Source organism: Erythrolamprus reginae, chromosome 1, assembly GCF_031021105.1.
Source record: "Erythrolamprus reginae isolate rEryReg1 chromosome 1, rEryReg1.hap1, whole genome shotgun sequence".
Lineage (NCBI taxonomy): Eukaryota > Metazoa > Chordata > Lepidosauria > Squamata > Dipsadidae > Erythrolamprus > Erythrolamprus reginae.
The window spans coordinates 82,753,147-82,772,272 of NC_091950.1; the positions used below are offsets into that span (position 1 = coordinate 82,753,147).

A 19,126-nucleotide genomic window follows, 5' to 3' on the forward strand; every position below is an offset into this window, starting at 1 on the left:
AGATAGATAGATAGATAGATAGATAGATAGATAGATAGATAGATAGATAGATAGATAGATAGATAGATACTGTAGATCAGGGGTCTCCAACCTTGGCAACTTTAAGGCCTGAAGACCAAATTGCCAAGGTTGGAGACCCCTGTAGTAGGTAGGGAGGTAGGTAGATAGATAGATGATAGATAGACAGGCAGACACTGTAGATAGATAGATAGATAGATAGATAGATAGATAGATAGATAGATAGATAGATAGATAGATAGATAGATAGATAGATACACATACTACATACATACATACTTGCATCCATCCATCCATATAAAACCCAAGACGTCCCTCCCCTCCTATATATACACAAAGAACCACTGGGAGGGACGTCTTGGAAAGCCACGAACGCAGCTTCATCCGCAAAGCAGCGCCAACTCCACTCTGCGTTCCTGCTTCCCCGCCGTCGCAAGGGGCAGCACCGGCCTTCGGAGGGGCCTGCAAGCAAGGCGGAAGAGCGGCGCGGTCCCGCCCACCGCCGTGGCAACTACCGTAGGCAAGGGCCAGGCCTTTTACCCCCCCCGGCCTTTTAATAGCTGGCGCTGAGATGGCCCATTTGAACGGGGGCTTGCAAACGCGAGCCGAGGCGGCCGAAGTGACCGCGGAGCAACCGGAGAGTTACCAGCTTCGCCAAGAGAACGAGCTGCAGGTGCTGGAGTCCATCTACGGGCGGGACTTTCAAGACCTGCGCCTTGGCCGGCCGTGGAAGGTAATGCGAAAAGACTGTCCGGGTTTTCTGTTTGTCGGAATTGTTCAGAACAGTGTTTCCCAACCTTGGCAACTTGAAGATATTTGGACTGCAGCTCCCAGAATTCCCCAGCCAGCGAATGCTGGCTGGGGAATTTTGGGAGTTGAAGTCCAAATATCTTCAAGTAGCCAAGGTTGGGAAACACTGGTTCAGAAGATGTCCGGCGTTTTCAAATTGAAGATCCAGACAGAAGCTTGTGTAGATGTAGATTTATTGATGTACGCAATGTTTCCCAAGATTGTCTGCTTGAAATTATTTAATATTTGAAGGGATATTAACGACCTTCACCTTTCACCTCCACACCCATAAAATAAGCAGGATGCTTATTTTTTAAAAAATGAAACAGCCATCCCATGAAGTATTATGGAATTTGAATCCTATGGCAGCTATGCCTCCTCCTTGTGAATCTGTAACAGGGATCTATTTAACCAGGTAGCTTTCATAGTTTGCTACCAACCCATCTAGCACTTGCACTGGCTACATGTCAATTAGATGGAAGTAAATTACAACAGGATTTGCTACCTAAAAGTTAATAGCATGGTGCACTATGTTTCAGTAATTTCAAGTTATGCACCTATGTTTATGTTCAGATACATACACAAGTTAATTTTAATGGAGACAACTTAATAGATATTTGTAAGGTAAGAATTACTAAAATGCAATTAATGCCAAACAAAAGTGGGGTTTTCTGGACCTCACTTAAGTCTTCAGTATAATTTTACTGTTTTAATGGCTTGAGTTGACAATAATATTCTTCCTACTGTTAGAAACATTACTGAGATAAACTAATTAAAGTGCAATGTGTAATTTTTTAAAGATAAAATAAAATGGAATCCCTGGGAATTCAGTCAGGATTCATTCACAACCAGAGATAAAATGATAAATAGATCCTGCACTGTAGAATTTCTCAATTGTATATTTCTGTGGATTTCTAAAAATATATGTTCATCATATACACATGTGTTATTAACTGTTAATAACAAGTCCTACTGTTGCAAGTACTAACAATTAAAAGACTGAACATGTACACCCAACCTTCCTGGCTCCAATCCTTCCCCGCAGGGAGGCGGAACCAATGAAGATGTTCCGCCCCAGACGCCTAATGGATCCAGAGGGTTTCCAGACGGCGCTTGGGGTTATTCCAGAGGCACTCATCCATAGTTCGGCAGAGTCTCTTGCGGAGGCCTGGAATACGGCTGCTGCAGAGGCTCTCGACCGGATTGCGCCTTTGCGACCTCTCCGTGGCGCTAGACCCCGTAGAGCTCCATGGTTCAACGAGGAGCTCCGGGAGTTGAAACGCCAAAAGAGACGTCTAGAGAAGCGATGGAGGAAGAGTAGGTCTGAATCTGATCGAACACTTGTAAGAGCTTTTATTAAGACTTACAAAGTGGCGCTCAAGGCGGCAAGATGCGCGTACCATGCCGCCTTGATTGCATCAGCGGAATCCCGCCCGGCCGCTCTGTTTAGGGTGACCCGCTCCCTTCTTAACCAGGGGGGAGTTGGGGAGCCCTTGCAGAGTAGTGCCGAGGAGTTTAACACGTTTTTCGCTGATAAAGTCGCTCAGATCCGGGCCGACCTCGACTCCAATTGTAAAACAGAGTCGACTGACAACGAGTCAGTCGAGGTGACTGGGGCACGTACTTGTCCACCTGTCTGGGAAGAGTTTGATCTGGTGACACCTGATGAAGTGGACAAGGCCATTGGAGCTGTGAGTTCCGCCACCTGTTTACTGGATCCGTGTCCCTCCTGGTTGGTCTCGGCCAGCAGGGAGGTGACACGGAGCTGGGCCCAGGAGATTACCAATGCTTCCTTGGGGAGGGGAGTTTTTCCATCACTCTATAAAGAAGCGCTTGTGCGCCCCCTCCTCAAGAAGCCTTCCCTGGACCCAGCAGTACTTAACAACTATCGTCCAGTCTCCAACCTTCCCTTCAAGGGGAAGGTTGTCGAGAAGGTGGTGGCACTCCAGCTCCAGCGGTCCTTGAAAGAAGCCGATTATCTAGGTCCCCAGCAGTCGGGCTTCAGGCCCCGTTACAGCACGGAAACCGCTTTGGTCGCGTTGATGGATGATCTCTGGCGGGCCCGGGACAGGGGTTTATCCTCTGTCCTGGTGCTCCTCGATCTCTCAGCGGCTTTCGATACCATCGACCATGGTATCCTTCTGCACCGGTTGGAGGGGTTGGGGGTGGGAGGCACTGTGCTTCAGTGGTTCTCCTCCTACCTCTCTGGCCGGTCGCAGTCGGTGTTAGTGGGGGGTCAGAGGTCGACTCCGAGGTCTCTCCCTTGTGGAGTACCCCAGGGGTCGGTCCTCTCCCCCTTGCTATTTAACATCTACATGAAACCGCTGGGTGAGATCATCCAAGGACATGGGGTGAGGTATCATCAATATGCCGATGATACCCAGCTTTACATCTCCACCCCATGCCCAGTCAACGAAGCGGTGGAAGTGATGTGCCGGTGCCTGGAGGCTGTTGGGGCCTGGGTGGGTGTCAACAGACTCAAACTCAACCCGGATAAGACGGAGTGGCTGTGGGTTTTGCCTCCCAAGGACAATCCCATCTGTCCGTCCATTACCCTGGGGGGGGAATCATTGACCCCCTCAGAGAGGGTCCGCAACTTGGGCGTCCTCCTCGATCCACAGCTGACATTAGAGAACCACCTTTCGGCTGTGGCGAGGGGGGCGTTTGCCCAGGTTCGCCTGGTGCACCAGTTGCGGCCCTATCTGGACCGGGACTCATTACTCACAGTCACTCATGCCCTCATCACCTCGAGGTTCGACTACTGTAATGCTCTCTACATGGGGCTACCTTTGAAAAGTGTTCGGAAACTTCAGATCGTGCAGAATGCAGCTGCGAGAGCAGTCATGGGCTTACCCAGGTATGCCCATGTTTCACCATCACTCCGCAGTCTGCATTGGCTGCTGATCAGTTTCCGGTCACAATTCAAAGTGTTGGTTATGACCTTTAAAGCCCTTCATGGCACTGGACCAGAATATCTCCGAGACCGCCTTCTGCCGCACGAATCCCAGCGACCGATTCGGTCCCACAGAGTGGGCCTCCTCCGGGTCCCGTCAACTAAACAATGCCGGTTGGCGGGCCCCAGGGGGAGAGCCTTCTCTGTGGCGGCACCGGCCCTCTGGAACCAACTCCCCCCGGAGATCAGAACTGCCCCTACTCTTCCTGCCTTCCGTAAACTCCTCAAAACCCACCTTTGCCGTCAGGCATGGGGAAACTAAACATCTCCCCCTGGGCACGTTGAAGTTATATATGGTATGCCTGTATGTGTGTATGTTAGTATTGGGGATTTTCTTAAACTTATAATATTTTAATTAATTGGATTGTATTGGATTGTTTTTCACTTGTTGTGAGCCGCCCCGAGTCTTCGGAGAGGGGTGGCATACAAATCCAAATAATAAATAAATAAATAAACCTGCTACTTACAGTACTTACTTATTTGCTTACTTTACCCTTTCATATTCTTCGCTGAAAATCAGAGAAAACTCATAGTTTTGTAGGTTAAACTCAAAACCCCATTTAACTCTTTAGCCAGCCTACTTTTTAAGGGGATAAAACTAGATGATACCTTCCCATTACAGTATAATGTGAACCTCCCTGAAAAAAATACATGTTAATGAAATAAGTATGTCATCTCCATGGATCAATTAATTTAAGATAAAGGGATGAGAATATATTTTATGCTCTGGCAATCACAGGTATAAAAATATTACAACCACAGCTTAACTTTCCGAATATAAAAAATTGCATAAGAAATTGTGGGTAATGTCCTCATAGGTATTGCTTTAAAAGTTTTGCAAAATATTTGGCAGAAGTTTTTTTTTAACAAATCAGCTGTCAATAATGATATGACAATGTCCAGCCAATGATCTTCACCAAACAAATAATTAAATCCACCATTTTTTCCTTTCCTCTCTGATATTAATTACTTGAGATTAATTAACTTTAGGTTTTACATGGCCTAGGGCTAAACATAAAGAAATATAATGGGAGACTAAGAATATCCCCAACTATTTTATTCTAGTGTGCCTTATTTCATTTTTCCTTCTTTTCCTTCTTGAATTTGGTTTGAGACACATGAGTATCAAATGATTTCTTAATGTGACTGTTTATCAAAATGAGCAATTAGGATAAAAAGTATGAAAGGGAATATTTTTTTCTTTTCCCAAGTGTTGCTGCTGTTTTGTGAATGTGCTATGAATGTTAAAACCATCAACAACTTACTTTCAATAAGTAATTATGTTTTACTTAAACATAATTAGCAAGGTTATTACTTCCCCAAAGACTCTGGTTTTCCCCAAGACATTTATATATGACACTTTGTACATTCTCTCCTTATTAAAAGCTCTTTCACATATTTAATTTGTAATTTCTCTTGAGAACAAATTCCACTTACCAGAAGAATAAAAACTTTGAATGAGTAACTAGCAACTTTCAGATAGAAAGTTTTTGAGGGTTTGTTGAGCACATTCAGAATTTTTTTTTTAATGTTGTAGATACGGGAGTCTCCTGAAATCAATCTGGTCCTGAGACCTCAGGGATTAACTGGTGATCATGAAGTCTACGCCAAAGTTGATTTATGGGTCAAGTGTCCCCAAACCTATCCTGATATGTGAGTAATTTTTTTAAAAAAAAATCAATTTTATACTTTTTCTAATATTAAAAAAGAAAGCATTTTTTCCTGAAAATTTTGGACATAACACAATGGATATGAAAGAAAGAAAGAAAGAAAGAAAGAAAGAAAGAAAGAAAGAAAGAAAGAAAGAAAGAAAGAAAGAAAGAAAGAAAGAGAATATTTAATTGAGGAAGCATGCATTGTGATAGGAAGCAGACTGGATTGGGGCAAATGTTCTGTTTCTTCACAGATAATTTGGAATAAGTTTCTTAGAATAGAATAGAATTCTTTATTGGCCAAGTGTGACTGAAGACACAAGGAATTTGCCTTTGGTGCATATGCTCACAGTGTACATAAAAGAAAATATACATTTGTCAAGAATCATCAGGTATAACACTTAATTATTGTCATAGGGTCAAATAAGCAATCGGGAAACAATAAAAATCTTAAGGATACAAGCAATAAATTACAGTCATTCAGTCATAAGTGCGAGGAGGTGGGTGATAGGAATGATGAGAAAAAACTAGTAGTAATAGTAGTGCAGACTTAGTAAATAGTTTGACTGTGTTAAGGGAATTATTTGTTTCACAGAGTGATGGCGTTTGGGACAAAATATTCTTGTGTCAAATTGTCTTGGTGGGTGGTGCTCTATAGCGACGTTTTGAGGGTAGGAGGTGAAACAGCTTATATCCAGGATGCGAGGGGTCAACAAATATTTTCACAGCCCTCTTTTTGCCTCCTGCAGTATACAGGTCCTCAATGGAAGGCAGGTTGGCAGCAATTGTTTTTTTCTGCAGTTCTGATTATCCTCTGAATTCTGTGTTGGTTTTGTTGGGTTGCAGAACCAAACCAGATAGTAATAGAAGTGCAGATGACAGACTCAGTGATTCATCTGTAGAACTATATCAGCAGCTCCTTGGGCAGTTTGAGTTTCCTGAGTTGGTGCAGAAAGAACATTCTTTGTTGTGCTTTTTTGATGACATTTTTTATGTTAGGTGACCATTTTATGTCTTGAGATATGATAGAACCTAGAAATTTGAAGGTCTCTACTGTTGATGCTGTATTGTCTAGTATTGTAAGAAGTGGTAGGATGGGAATGTTTCTCCTAAAGCCTACCAACATTTCTATGGTTTTGAGTGTGTTCAGTTCTAGATTGTTCCAGGCCAGGCTAGTTGTTCAACATCCTCTCTGTATGCAGTTTCATCATTGTCTGGAATGAGTCTGATCACTGTTGTATCATGTGCAGAACTTTAGTAGTTTAACAGATGAATCGTTTGAGATGCAATCATTGATATATAGAGAGAAGAGAATTGGTAAGACTACACAGCCTTGGGGGGGTGGGGGAGCTGTGCTAATTGTACAGGTATCTGATGTGATTCTGCTTAGCTTCACCTGCTGTTTCCTGTCCGTTATGAAGCTTATGATCCACTTACAAATGTGTTCAGGTACCACTAGTTGATTTAGAAGGTGATGATGTCGAATGGTGTTGTATTATGGTGTTGAATGCTGAACTACATTTCTTACTGCCCTTGCTCATTGTTCATATAGGTAGGGCCTCGATGGGCTTGAATCCAAAACACTTAGACAAACCAGATGTTTTCTACAAATTCCTTTTGTTGCATGCATACAATGTATATCAATACCAGGAGCTCAAAGTACCTTTTATCAAGTTAAGATGGTATGTCTACAACCCAAATCAGAGAAGGTGCTTTCGCACCAATTATTCATAAACTAGTGATCTCCAGAATGATATAATCCCATTTATATGCTTGAAGCTTCTAATATTTATATGTATCACTTTTATTGTTACATTTCCAGATTTAATTAAAAACTAATCTTGGATTATATTTCTTTCCACATATAATACAATCTGGCACTGTTTCCCCTCACCTCACAATCCTCACTAGAGCCCCTGTGAAGCTATCTCCTCCTACTTGACTGATCCCACAGAACTGCCTGCCACTTTTTGGGGGAGGAAGGGAATAAAGGGAGTCACAGGCTGTGAGGAAAACTGTACCCCCAGTCTCCATCCTGGTATGTCCCCAGGGATCATCTCCCTTTCAGAAGGAACAAACTTCATACATTAACCACCTGTGCACCTCAGCAAGCCCTACTCGCCAGCAGGCATCCAAATGATCCGTTAACAGATTTCAGATTCTGGCCTGATTCCAAAGCAGTCAATTGAAATGGACAAGAAGATAGGGATACATTTCTCCTTATATCACACAACCTACAATTTTCTAGAAAGTATAGTTTAAAATCAGAGTCACATGATTGCAGCTAGCTGACAATGTCTCAACAGGCACAAATTTGAGAATGCAACTGATGTAAAGGTCCTTGAAATTTCAGTTATAGGAGTAAAAGGTCCTGGATTCTGGGTGCATTTTTAAAGTTAGCCTATTTGAGATAACTTTAATTCAAATTGCTGCCATATGATACACCATTTCCCCCAGTTGAAAGTTACAAATAGAGAAATAGGAGAGTTTTTGTAGTACTATAGGTAGATGCTGGAATGGCTTTCAGAACTTAACATTTGTGAGTCAATTTGCCTGTAAAAACTTATGTGTTTATATGATTCTGCCTGGGACTTTTGGATTAAAAAAACCCATGAGGCAACTTTTATAATATTTACTGGTAAAACTCAGCAACTCTGTTTGCTCAGTGTTGCTTGATATTTTTAGGACTTAAGAAATGGCTGACCTTACCATGGTTCTTCTATGTCAGTGAGAAAGAGAAACATGAATACAGACTGATAATATATTAACAAGATAGGGGCATTGATGTGAATATAAAAGAGGCCAGTTAAGAAAAATGTAATTATGTGTGTCTTTGAGATGTATGTAAGATATATGACATTTGTATGGATTTGAAGTGGAGAAAAAAAATAAAAAATTTTGACAAAAAGGAGACTATTTAATCTAGACTTCTTTGATTTAAAATTATTTTTAAATATTTTATATTATTTAATAGATGCTTAAATTAATTGGTTCCTTTGAAATGTGTAATGCATTTTTATAATCTTTTAGTACAATTATGTTCTATTGTGTTTAGGTAAGGACCATGCTATAAAAGGTGGTCTAGTCTTTTAAACAGGTCAATAACATGTTTTCATGATTTTTTGGAAATAATAGTATGTACTTGGGTAATCTTGGGTAACTCCTTGTAAATTGGGTACTTGGGTAATCTTGGGTAACTTCTTGTAACTCTCCTGTATCTTTTTCTTCCCTCTAGTGTTCCAGAAATAGAACTTAAAAATGTGAAAGGCTTATCAAATGAAAATATAAACTTGTTAAAATCTAAACTAGAAGTATTAGCAAAAGAGCGATGTGGAGAGGTAAGCATGTACATTTTACTCTAGAGGTTGAGTGACATTGTTTGTATAATATTTGAGGTTTTAAATGAATATGGCAAATTCTGTGTTGCATATGCACATGCACATGTATGTTTTGTGACTATGACTATCAATTTTGAGCAAAATAGATTTCCCCCCACTAATTTCTATTAGCTGAAAAGTTTATACCAGAAGCATTCTTTATATACCGGTATGTTGCAGATTATGCACTGGTGGTCCTTCATACCATATGTGCTAACACTTTTATCTTTACTCCGTAAAGATGTTTTGCTTGATAAAAGAGATCAGTTTTGCTTCTAATAGTTACTTATGAAATACTGTCACCATCAGCCTTTCCATTTTTTTCTGTAAATCATTACCACATGTGTGCCTTCTTGCTGTGCTGTGCTGTGTATTTTATTTTTGTTTACTGATTTATTTATTGCACTTCCTTACTGCCATAATAATAAAACTTTCAGTGTAATCATTGAAAATACAAAGAAAATACTATTGCAATACTAAGGCAATAAAAACAAAACCGTAACGAAATGAAAATCCATGAAATTAAATAAAGATAAAAATAGAAAAGCACAGGTTTCAAATCCATTGTAGTAAAAAAGCAGCTCTAAGGTTGAAAAAAGCCTAAATAAAAGTTCTGTTTTAACAGCCTTGGGGAATGAAGTTAGTATAGGGACCAACCAGTGTTGGAATCCAATTTTTTATTACTGCTGGTTCTGTGGGCGTGCTATAGCGTGGTGGGCATGGTAGGGGAAGGATACTGCAAAATCTCCATTCCCACCTCACTCCAGGGGAAGGCTACTGCAAAATCCCCATTTCCTCCTGATCAGCTGGGACTTGGAAGGCAGATAATAGATGGGGGTGGGGCCAGTCAAATGTGGTATTTTCCGGTTCTCCAAACTACTCAAAATTTCCGCTACTGGTTCTCCAGAACTGGTGAGAATCTGTTGAACCTCTGGGACCAATCTATGGAAGGGCTTTATAGTTATTAATTTACAGGTTCCTTTTTTATATACTGTATATCCTGATATTACTTTTTATCATGCTTGATAAGACGATTTTAAAAATCTCTTTGATTACTTTCTGAGTTTTCATTATTTAGCAGGGATAGCTATATGAGTACTGTATCAATATCTACATGAAACCGCTAGGTGAGATCATCCAAGGGCATGGGGTGAGGTATCATCAGTACGCTGATGATACCCAGCTTTACATCTCCACCCCATGTCCAATCAACGAAGCAGTGGAAGTGATGTGCCGGTGCCTGGAGGCTGTTGGGGCCTGAATGGGTGTCAACAGACTCAAACTCAACCCAGATAAGACGGAGTGGCTGTGGGTTTTGCCTCCCAAGGACAATCCCATCTGTCCATCCTTCACCCTGGTGGTGGGGGGAATTATTGACCCCCTCAGAGAGGGTCCGCAACTTGGGCGTCCTCCTCGATCCACAGCTCACATTAGAGAACCATCTTTCAGCTGTGGCGAGGGGGGCGTTTGCCCAGGTTCGCCTGGTGCACCAGTTGCGGCCCTATTTGGACCGGGACTCATTGCTCACAGTCACTCACGCCCTCATCACCTCGAGGTTCGACTACTGTAATGCTCTCTACATGGGGCTACCTTTGAAAAGTGTTCAGAAACTTCAGATCGTGCAGAATGCAGCTGCGAGAGCAGTCATGGGCTTTCCCAAAAATGCCCATGTTACACCAACACTCCGCAGTCTGCATTAGTTGCCGATCAATTTCCGGTCACAATTCAAAGTGTTGGTTATGACCTATAAAGCCCTTCATGGCATCGGACCAGAATATCTCCGAGACCGCCTTCTGCCGCACGAATCCGAGCGACCGATTAGGTCCCACAGAGTCGGCCTTCTCCGGGTCACGTCAACTAAACAATGTCGGTGGGCCCATGGGGAAGAGCCTTCTCTGTGGCGGCCCCGACTCTCTGGAACCAGCTCCCCCAGAGATTAGAACTGCCCCTACCCTTCTTGCCTTTCGTAAACTCCTCAAAACCCACCTTTGTCGTCAGGCATGGGGGAATTGAGATATCTCCCCCGGGCCTATGTAATTTATGTATGGTATGTTTGTAGGTATGTCTGCTTAAAAATGGGGTTTTCTTAACTACTTTAAATTTTTAAATTGTAAATTATTAGATTTGTTATGAATTGTTTTATTATGTTGTGAGCCGCCCCGAGTCTACGGAAAGGGGCGGCATACAAATCTAATAAATAAATAAATAAATAAATAAGTATTATAAAATTCTCACAGAATATTAACAGGGTTTCGTTAGAGTTGGTAGTACATCACCAATGCTGAGAGAGATGGTAATATCTAGTTACCTTTAGTAAGCTCAGTGAGGTAGATTGAATGGAACATGTTCACAGGCACCCACATATACCACAAAAGCTGTAGGTTACAGGGAAAGTTGAAAACAGAAAACATCCCAGAAGCAGTAATGCATCACATCAATAATGTTTCCCAAAATACACAAATATACCTGGGAAGTCACCAGAAATTAGGTTTGTCTTGAAACATCACGTTGTTGATGATGGCAATCATTATCTTTAAGGATAAAGAACTCTTTAGAATTAAGGATTTCTGAATGGACTGCCTCTTACCACTATGTGCTATTGTTATCTGCCCCTGGAGTGAAATGCTATTGGTTTGCCAAAACCACTAGTAAAAAAAATGCTTTAAGAAGTAAAAAAAAAAAGGTTCTGATGATCAGCTATGACAATCAGCCGTGTCGTGTGATTGTTGGAACCTTTTTTTTACTTTTTAAAAGCATTTTTTGGTACTGGTTCTGGCGAATAAGTAGTAAAAATGTTTTAAAAGTTTAAAAAGTTCCGACGATCAGCTCTGACAATCAGCTGTGCTGCACAATTGTCGAAACCTTTTTTAAAAAACTTTTTAAAAGCATTTTTTACTACCAGTTCTGGCGAATAGGTAATAAAATGCTTTCAAAGGTTTTAAAAAAGGGTTCCAAGGATCTTAAGCATAGCTGATCATTGGAACTTTAAAAAAAATTTTTTTTAGTATTTTTAAACTACCGGTTAAAAATGTTTTAAAAAGTAAAAAGAAAAAATTGGCCATGTCCCCCAGTCACATGACCCCTCACCAAGCAGAACCAGTAGGGAAAAATTTTTGAATTTCATCACTGCTTGCCCCTCTTTTACTCTCTTAGTGAGATTTAATTGTAACCAAGTCATGTCATCTCTGTCATAAATGCTTGTTTTTCAGTGTTACTTGTGTTAGTATGTGTTTAGAACTAATTTGCTACTTAATTTATTTGCCTTTTATTTGCTTTATCTTGTTTTGCAGTACATGCAGCATAATTATTTATTATCCTCCTTCAACCAGTGACAATGCATAGGTGCAAATGGATTCTAGAATGTTGCTATAAAATGTGGAACAAACTTTTCTAACTACAGTACCTGAATACTTTCTGTTTCCCCAAACTGGAAAACCTTGTTCTATTGTTGAGCTACATATTATATATTACTTTCCAGTAACAACGTGTCCAATAAAATAGAGCAAATAAGTTTCAATAAGGTTCAGGAGGGAAGTGTTTTTAATAGGAAAGTGAACACAAGAATGAGGGGGCACAAACTGAGGTTAGTTGGGGGAAAGATCAGAAGCAACGTGAGAAAATATTATTTTAGTAGTAGATCCTTGGAACAAACTTCCAGCAGATGTGGTTGGTAAATCCACAGTAACTGAATTTAAAGATGCCTGGGATAAACATATATCCATCCTAAGATAAAATACAGGAAATCGTATAAGGGCAGACTAGATGGACCATGAGGTCTTTTTCTGCGGTCAATCTTCTATGTTTCTAAAAATGTGTGTGTTTATGTGATTAAAGGTCTGGAGACTAAAACATATGAAGATCGTTTGCAGGATTTGGGTTTGGCTAGTCTAGAAAAAAAAGAAGACCTAGGGCAACATGATAGTAATATTCCAATATTTGAGGGGATATCACAAAGAAGATGGGATTAAATTCTCCAAAGCACCAGAGAACAGGACAAGAAACAATGGATAGAAACTAATCAAGGAGACAAGCAATCTGGAAAGAAGAAACTTTTTAACACTAAGTACAATTAACCAGTGAAGCAGTTTGCCTCCAGAAATCGTGGGTGTTTCATCGCTGGAGGTTTTTAAAAAGAGACTGGATAGCTACTTATCTGAAATGGTATTGCATCTCCTGCTTGACCAGGAGGCTGGACTAGAAGATCTCCAATGTCCCTTCCAGCTCTATTCTATTCCATCTTTGAGTCAATGTTGATTCCTGGGCATAGTCCCTTCAATTTTCTTGGCAAGATTTTGGATGTCTTTTGTCATTGTGTCTTTTGTAGGGTTGAGAAAGAGAATCATTGGCCCAAGGTCACCCAGCTGGCTTTGGACCTAAGATCAAACTCACTTTGATTTCATAACCACTATACCAACTTGGATGTAGATCAGAAATCAGCATGAATAAATGAAGTGATTAATCTCCCCCTCCCCCCCTTTGCAGCCAATTAAATGTAACAAGGTTCTGTTGTCAATTTCCAAAATTTCAAATGCAATTTAGGTTTGAGAAAAATGAAGGCTTCACATCTACAGCAATTATGACTATTATATTTTTCTGCCAAAAGAAACAAAAGCATTAATTTTGAACTTGGAACATTTTGATTTTCTATTCAAAGCAGAAATGATATATTTAGAAGGATATGAATGGGCAATCATATTTCATCATCTGGATAGATAAATTAATGACGCAGATCAATACAGTTATTTTTTCTACTGTTAGGATTATTGTTAAATGTAAGTGTTAAAATGATTAATTTCTTTAAATGATTGTATAGACAGTATAATATTAATAGTGTCCACATGCAGTTCCTAAGGTTATATGAATAGTGTCAAATTCAAATTGCTAATGACTTTTTAATATGCATATACAGTAGTTTCTTTCTGAATCACTGTTGTGAAATTATTTTGATTCTGCTTTAACTAGTAGGATTTAGAACTGTAATACTTTTAAAGACGATGTATTAATGCCTTACCATCAAGATATGCATTCTATAGAAAAACATATACAGTGGAACCCCGACATAAGAGCTGCTCTACTTAAGAGCAACTCGAGATAAGAGCTGGGAGGGGAGAGATATTTTTGTTCTACTTACAAGCCCAAATTCGAGATACAAGCGCCAAGGAGCTGTCTCCTGAAGCCAAACGCTAACTTCCGCGTTCGGCTTCAGGAGACAGCTGCGAAGCGGCGCGCGTGTTTTAAAAGGTTGCAGCCGGCCTGGGGGGCTCGGGGGGGTGCTTGAAGCTTTCTTTCTTGCTCTTTTTCTTTCTCTCTTTTACCTTCCCTTCCTCTATTTCTTCTTTTCTTTCTCCTTCCCACCTTCTTCCCTCCCTCCCTCCCTTCACTCATTCCTCTCTTACTCTCCCCTTTCATAAGTTTCCTTGCTTCCTTCCTCTGTTCCTGTCCCTTCCCTCTTTCCTTCCTTCCTTCCCACCCTCCGTCCATTCATTCACCCATTCCTCTCTTGATCGCTTAAAGCCGGTCCCTGGTGCAAAAAGGGTTGGGGACCTCTGTCCTACAGGATTGGGTGGCAGAGAAGTTGAACATATGTAAATTTAAAAGTTTAAGAAAGTTTACAAGTTAAGTGAAAGAAACTTCATTATTCATTTATATGTACATGTACATTTCTTCATTAAAAACATGTCTTTCTGCATAATTTAGACTAACTTTGTGAGTTTTTTGAGGGCTGGAACCAATTAAAATTATTTACATTAATTCCTATGGGGAAAAGTCGTTCGAGATAAGAGCTGCTCGACTTAAGAGCCCAGGTCCGGAACGAATTAAACTCGTATCTCGAGGTACCACTGTACAGTGGTCCCTCGATTTTCGCGGGTTCGAACTTCGCGAAACGGCTATCCCACGGTTTTTCAAAAATATTAATTAAAAAATACTTCGCTGTTTTTTCCCTATACCATGGTTTTTCCCGCCCGATGACGTCATACGTCATCGCCAAACTTTCGTCCGTCTTTAATAAATATTTTTTTTCATAAACTTTAATAAATAAACATGGTGAGTAATAATCTAAATGGTTGCTAAGGGAATGAGAAATTGCAGTTTAGGGGTTTAAAGTGTTAAGGGAAGGTTTGTGATACTATTCATAGCCAAAAATAGTGTATTTACTTCCGCATCTCTACTTTGCGGAAATTCAACTTTCGCAGGCAGTCTCGGAACGCATCCCCCGCGAAAATCGAGGGAACACTGTACTTGTTGTTCAGATGGGACAGTATCTTCTGAAGTCAAGTTTAGTTGAGTCTTATGGTGGTTTAGTTATTTAGCTTAAAAGAAAAAAAAATCAAAATCAGTTGTGTTTCATTGAAGGATGTGCTCCTGTATATAGAAATTCAATCAGTGCAAGCATTTAAATAGTTGTATTTTTCCTTCCTAGGTGATGATATTCGAGCTGGCAGAATACGTACAGTCATTTCTCAGTGATTACAATAAACCCCCTTCAAAATCTTTCCATGAAGAAATGCTAAAGAATCAACAAAAGGAACAAGAAAGACTAGCCAAGGAAGAACAACAACGAATTCAAGACCTGAAGAAAAAAGAAGAACAGATGGTGAGAACATTGTAGTATTTCTATCCTTCCCATCTTATTCATTTCATTTTTGTGCATCTGAGAAAAAAAAAGCCCATGCCTACAGTCGGAATTATTTATTTATATGAGTATTATTACTAATATATTTATACTACTCTTCAAAATGATGAAGAACTGTATAAATCAATCAATCAATCAATCAATCAATCAATCAGACTGTCTTTCTAATAGAAGAAATTATTGTAGCTCAGAGTTGAACAATGAAATACTTGGTGCTCTCTGAGCTTGATTGTTTGCTTGCAGATATTTTATTTATCTAGCTAGATAACATCATTAATGCTAGTGACTGTGAAGTTTGCTTCCTGTTTATATAGTAAGCAAAGCCCTACCAATGTTGATGAGGGTGTGATTTCCTCCTTGGTAATTCCTTGATTACTGTATTATTTTCTGCTTGGCTGTTTATCTGGTGTTAATCTTCCAAATTCCTGTTTAGTAAAATAAGATACTGTTCTGTGGAATATCAATGAATGTATTTCAGCAACGTGAAATTCTTGATGAAATTCAGAGAAGGGAGGAAGAAAAAAGAGAAGAAAGAAAAAGGAAGGAAATAGCAAAACAGGTATTACAAAAATATTTTCGGTATTGACAAAAAAAAGGAAATATGTGTATCAGCTAGTATTTTCTTTCACAAAATTCTTTATGAATTGCTTCAAAACGCTTTGATCCAGACTTGGAGACTGCAGGCCACAAAAAAACTTCAGTATTCTTTAGAAAGATTGGAGGCAGACTTCTTATTTGCTTTACACCCTGACAAGGTGTTTTTTTTTGAAGCAGTTTGTTTTCTCAAATTGAAAACTTCTCCCAGAGAAGTTTAAGATTGGAATTTCTCTCATGATGTGTTTAGGAATAAATTGGCTGTGCATGTCTGGGTATATTAAAGTCCAAACATCTTAGTGGCCAAAATTGAAAAACACTGATCTAAATTCTCATATTTATTTGCTGTTCATCTCTCTCTTTAAGGCAGTACAGGAATAAGCAGAAAGGAATAAAACGGATTGAAGATAGCAAGGGAAGGTTGGTGCGGTATTCTTAGCATAGGTTCATAGGTACCAAATCATAGAATGGTGGGCTATACCAATGCAAACTCCTCCTCTTTCCTAATGGCTACAAATACAGTATGTTTGACCCAGATTACCCTGATGCTTACATTTGCACTTGGACTCAATAGAGATTTTGTATGCAAAAGGAGCATAAAAGAAATGTCTCTGCCTGTTGCCTCAGGTTGCAAACTTACATTGTCTCCCCTGCCTAGCAAGGAAAATAATTTTCAGTTATGATAGCACTTATCATCCATTTAACACCCTCCCACCCATCCAAAGGAGCTGCAGTCAGGAGTCTATCTACAATAGTCCTTGGCTTATTGTTTTACCACAGTTCAAAGTTATGACAGCTGTAGCTGGGTAAAAACACCCTTGAAGATGTCCAAAGATACTTCACCAGAAGAGCCCTTCACTCCTCCACTCGAAACAGAATACCCTACGAAGGCAGACTATCAATCCTAGGTCTAGAAAGCTTAGAGCTACGTCGCCTAAAACACGATCTAAGTATTGCCCACAAGATCATAGGCTGCAACGTTCTACCTGTCAATGACTACTTCAGCTTCAATCGCAACAACACAAGCGCACGCAACAGATTCAAACTTAATATTAACCGCTCCAAACTTGACTGTAAAAAATATGACTTCAGCAACCGAGTTGTCGAAGCGTGGAACTCATTACCTGACTCAGTAGTGTCAACCCCTAACCCCCAACATTTTCCCCTTAGACTATCCACGATTGACCTCTCCAGGTTCCTTAGAGGTCAGTAAGGGGCGTACATAAGTGCACCAGTATGCCTTCCGTCCCCTGTCCAATTGTCTCTCCTTTATCTCCTTTATCTTTTCTTCCTTTCAAATATGTTCACCTATACTTTTATATCTTTTCTTCTATTCTTTTCTTTACTTAAAATATTACATATCTTTCTCTTCAATGTGTATTATGTATTGGACTAAATTTACAATGGCTGAGAATGCTCCATAAATTAATTAATTAATTGATTAATTAATTAATTTATGGAGCATTCTCAGCCATTGTAAATGATTGTACCACATCACCACCCCTCACATGATTGCATATTGGATGGGTCAGCTTTACAAATGGTCAGGGCATCCTGTGGTTAGGTGAATGCAATTTGCATTTTAATTTGTTTCTGGCAAAAAATACTCATTCTGATGCAAGGAGTAGTTTAATGATCACTTAATAACCACTGCAAAACATACACCAAAATTACTTCCTTTCATATGAGTACCTCAATTTAGGATCATAATGATTTACAACCAAAATCCTGGACCCAATTCTGGTCACAAGCCAGTTATTTGAAAAGTCGTTACTTAAAAAGATTTTAGTGCACTAATGTGATTTGCTTTCGTTGCTATCCTTCCAGGAACGCTTGGGTAACACCGCTCTGACAAAGCAGGATCCTTCTACTGTTCAGGATGTTGCAGGGAACAAAACAACTGCCAGCATAACAACTGGAGCAACAGACCATGTAGGGAATAATAAGTATCGTGCAAATTCCACGGGGCGTTCAAAGTATGTATTTATCGCAACGGGTTAAGATATTTTAAGAAATAAATTGCTTTTACTCATGAAAGTTTTGGTTTTTGTAGATGCTCATGCCATTTTGAATGATATACAAATGTGTGAAAATTAACAAAAGAAGCAAAATAATTACAATTATTATAATTACAATTACAAAAATATTTGTAAGGCTGGACGAATACTTGTTTGCCATCAGCCTATCAGGGGACGTAGACATTTTAGAAATTGGCTTATAACGTTACATATGTTGAATTTTACACTTACTGTAGGTAAGTTAGATAAACATAGTAAACTTTGATTTTTCAGTCCCCCCTACAGTTCCCCACCCCCCTACACACACAACAGGACACTGTTACATTTCAGACTATACTTGTACAGATGATGTTAAAATTGTTGTGGCTTTCTGGAAGTATAGTTATTCTCTGCTATATAAAAGAAGATACAATATCACTTGATCTTCAGATCAAGCATTTATTTTAAAAAGTTTCATTTTTTTAAGTTATCCAGAACAATAATACAGCAGTCTTTAAAATAAGTCAATAATTTGAATATTCTATAGGCATTTATAGTTATTGTCTTAGTTGTTATTCTTTGACTCCTAGAAAACAATAGCCAGTTTCAACACAGCCTGATTAGCACAAGAAAATAAAAATCTGCCTCTGCCTATACCCCTCCCCACACAAAATGCCTCCTTGCAGTTTTGGTTTCACTTTCAGTTTTAGCACAAGCAGCCAATATTTTCAGGCTTCAGGGATTGCCATAGCATAGCCTATTGCAGCCTGAATCAGCTGATGGTCAGGAGGCCAATAATCAGTGGCTTGTGCTAATCAGGTTCTGTGTTTTTTTGCTGCAAGGAGGCAAATTGCTGAGAGGGAGAAGCCAAAGGGTGGGGATGGCTGGGCGGGGCTACATTTGTTGTATTTTTAGGGGGGGAGGTGAATCTTATACACCAAAAAATACGGTATATAAAAAATTCTTCCTTGCTTACCTTTTTCTTTGAAAATAATACACATTTTTTAAAAGAGCAAGGAAATGATTTTCTTTCTGCTGTTGCAAATGAAGTTATCTTCTGTTTTATAATACACTTCTCAAAAAAATAAAGGGAACACTTAAACAACACAATA

The 19,126-nt window shown here is 39.6% G+C and overlaps 1 protein-coding gene across 1 annotated transcript in view; it reads left to right on the forward strand.

The window, feature by feature from the left end:
* Positions 1 to 368: 368 nt before the first annotated feature.
* EIF2AK4 (eukaryotic translation initiation factor 2 alpha kinase 4) overlaps positions 369 to 19,126 on the forward strand; it is a 63,329-nt gene continuing 44,571 nt past the window's right edge. Inside the window, exons 1-6 of the mRNA XM_070756632.1 lie at positions 369 to 751; positions 5,298 to 5,413; positions 8,648 to 8,750; positions 15,211 to 15,384; positions 15,902 to 15,982; positions 17,845 to 17,993. Of these exons, the coding sequence (XP_070612733.1) occupies positions 590 to 751; positions 5,298 to 5,413; positions 8,648 to 8,750; positions 15,211 to 15,384; positions 15,902 to 15,982; positions 17,845 to 17,993 (785 nt within the window). The 5' untranslated portion in view covers positions 369 to 589. The remainder of the gene's footprint in view (positions 752 to 5,297; positions 5,414 to 8,647; positions 8,751 to 15,210; positions 15,385 to 15,901; positions 15,983 to 17,844; positions 17,994 to 19,126) is intronic.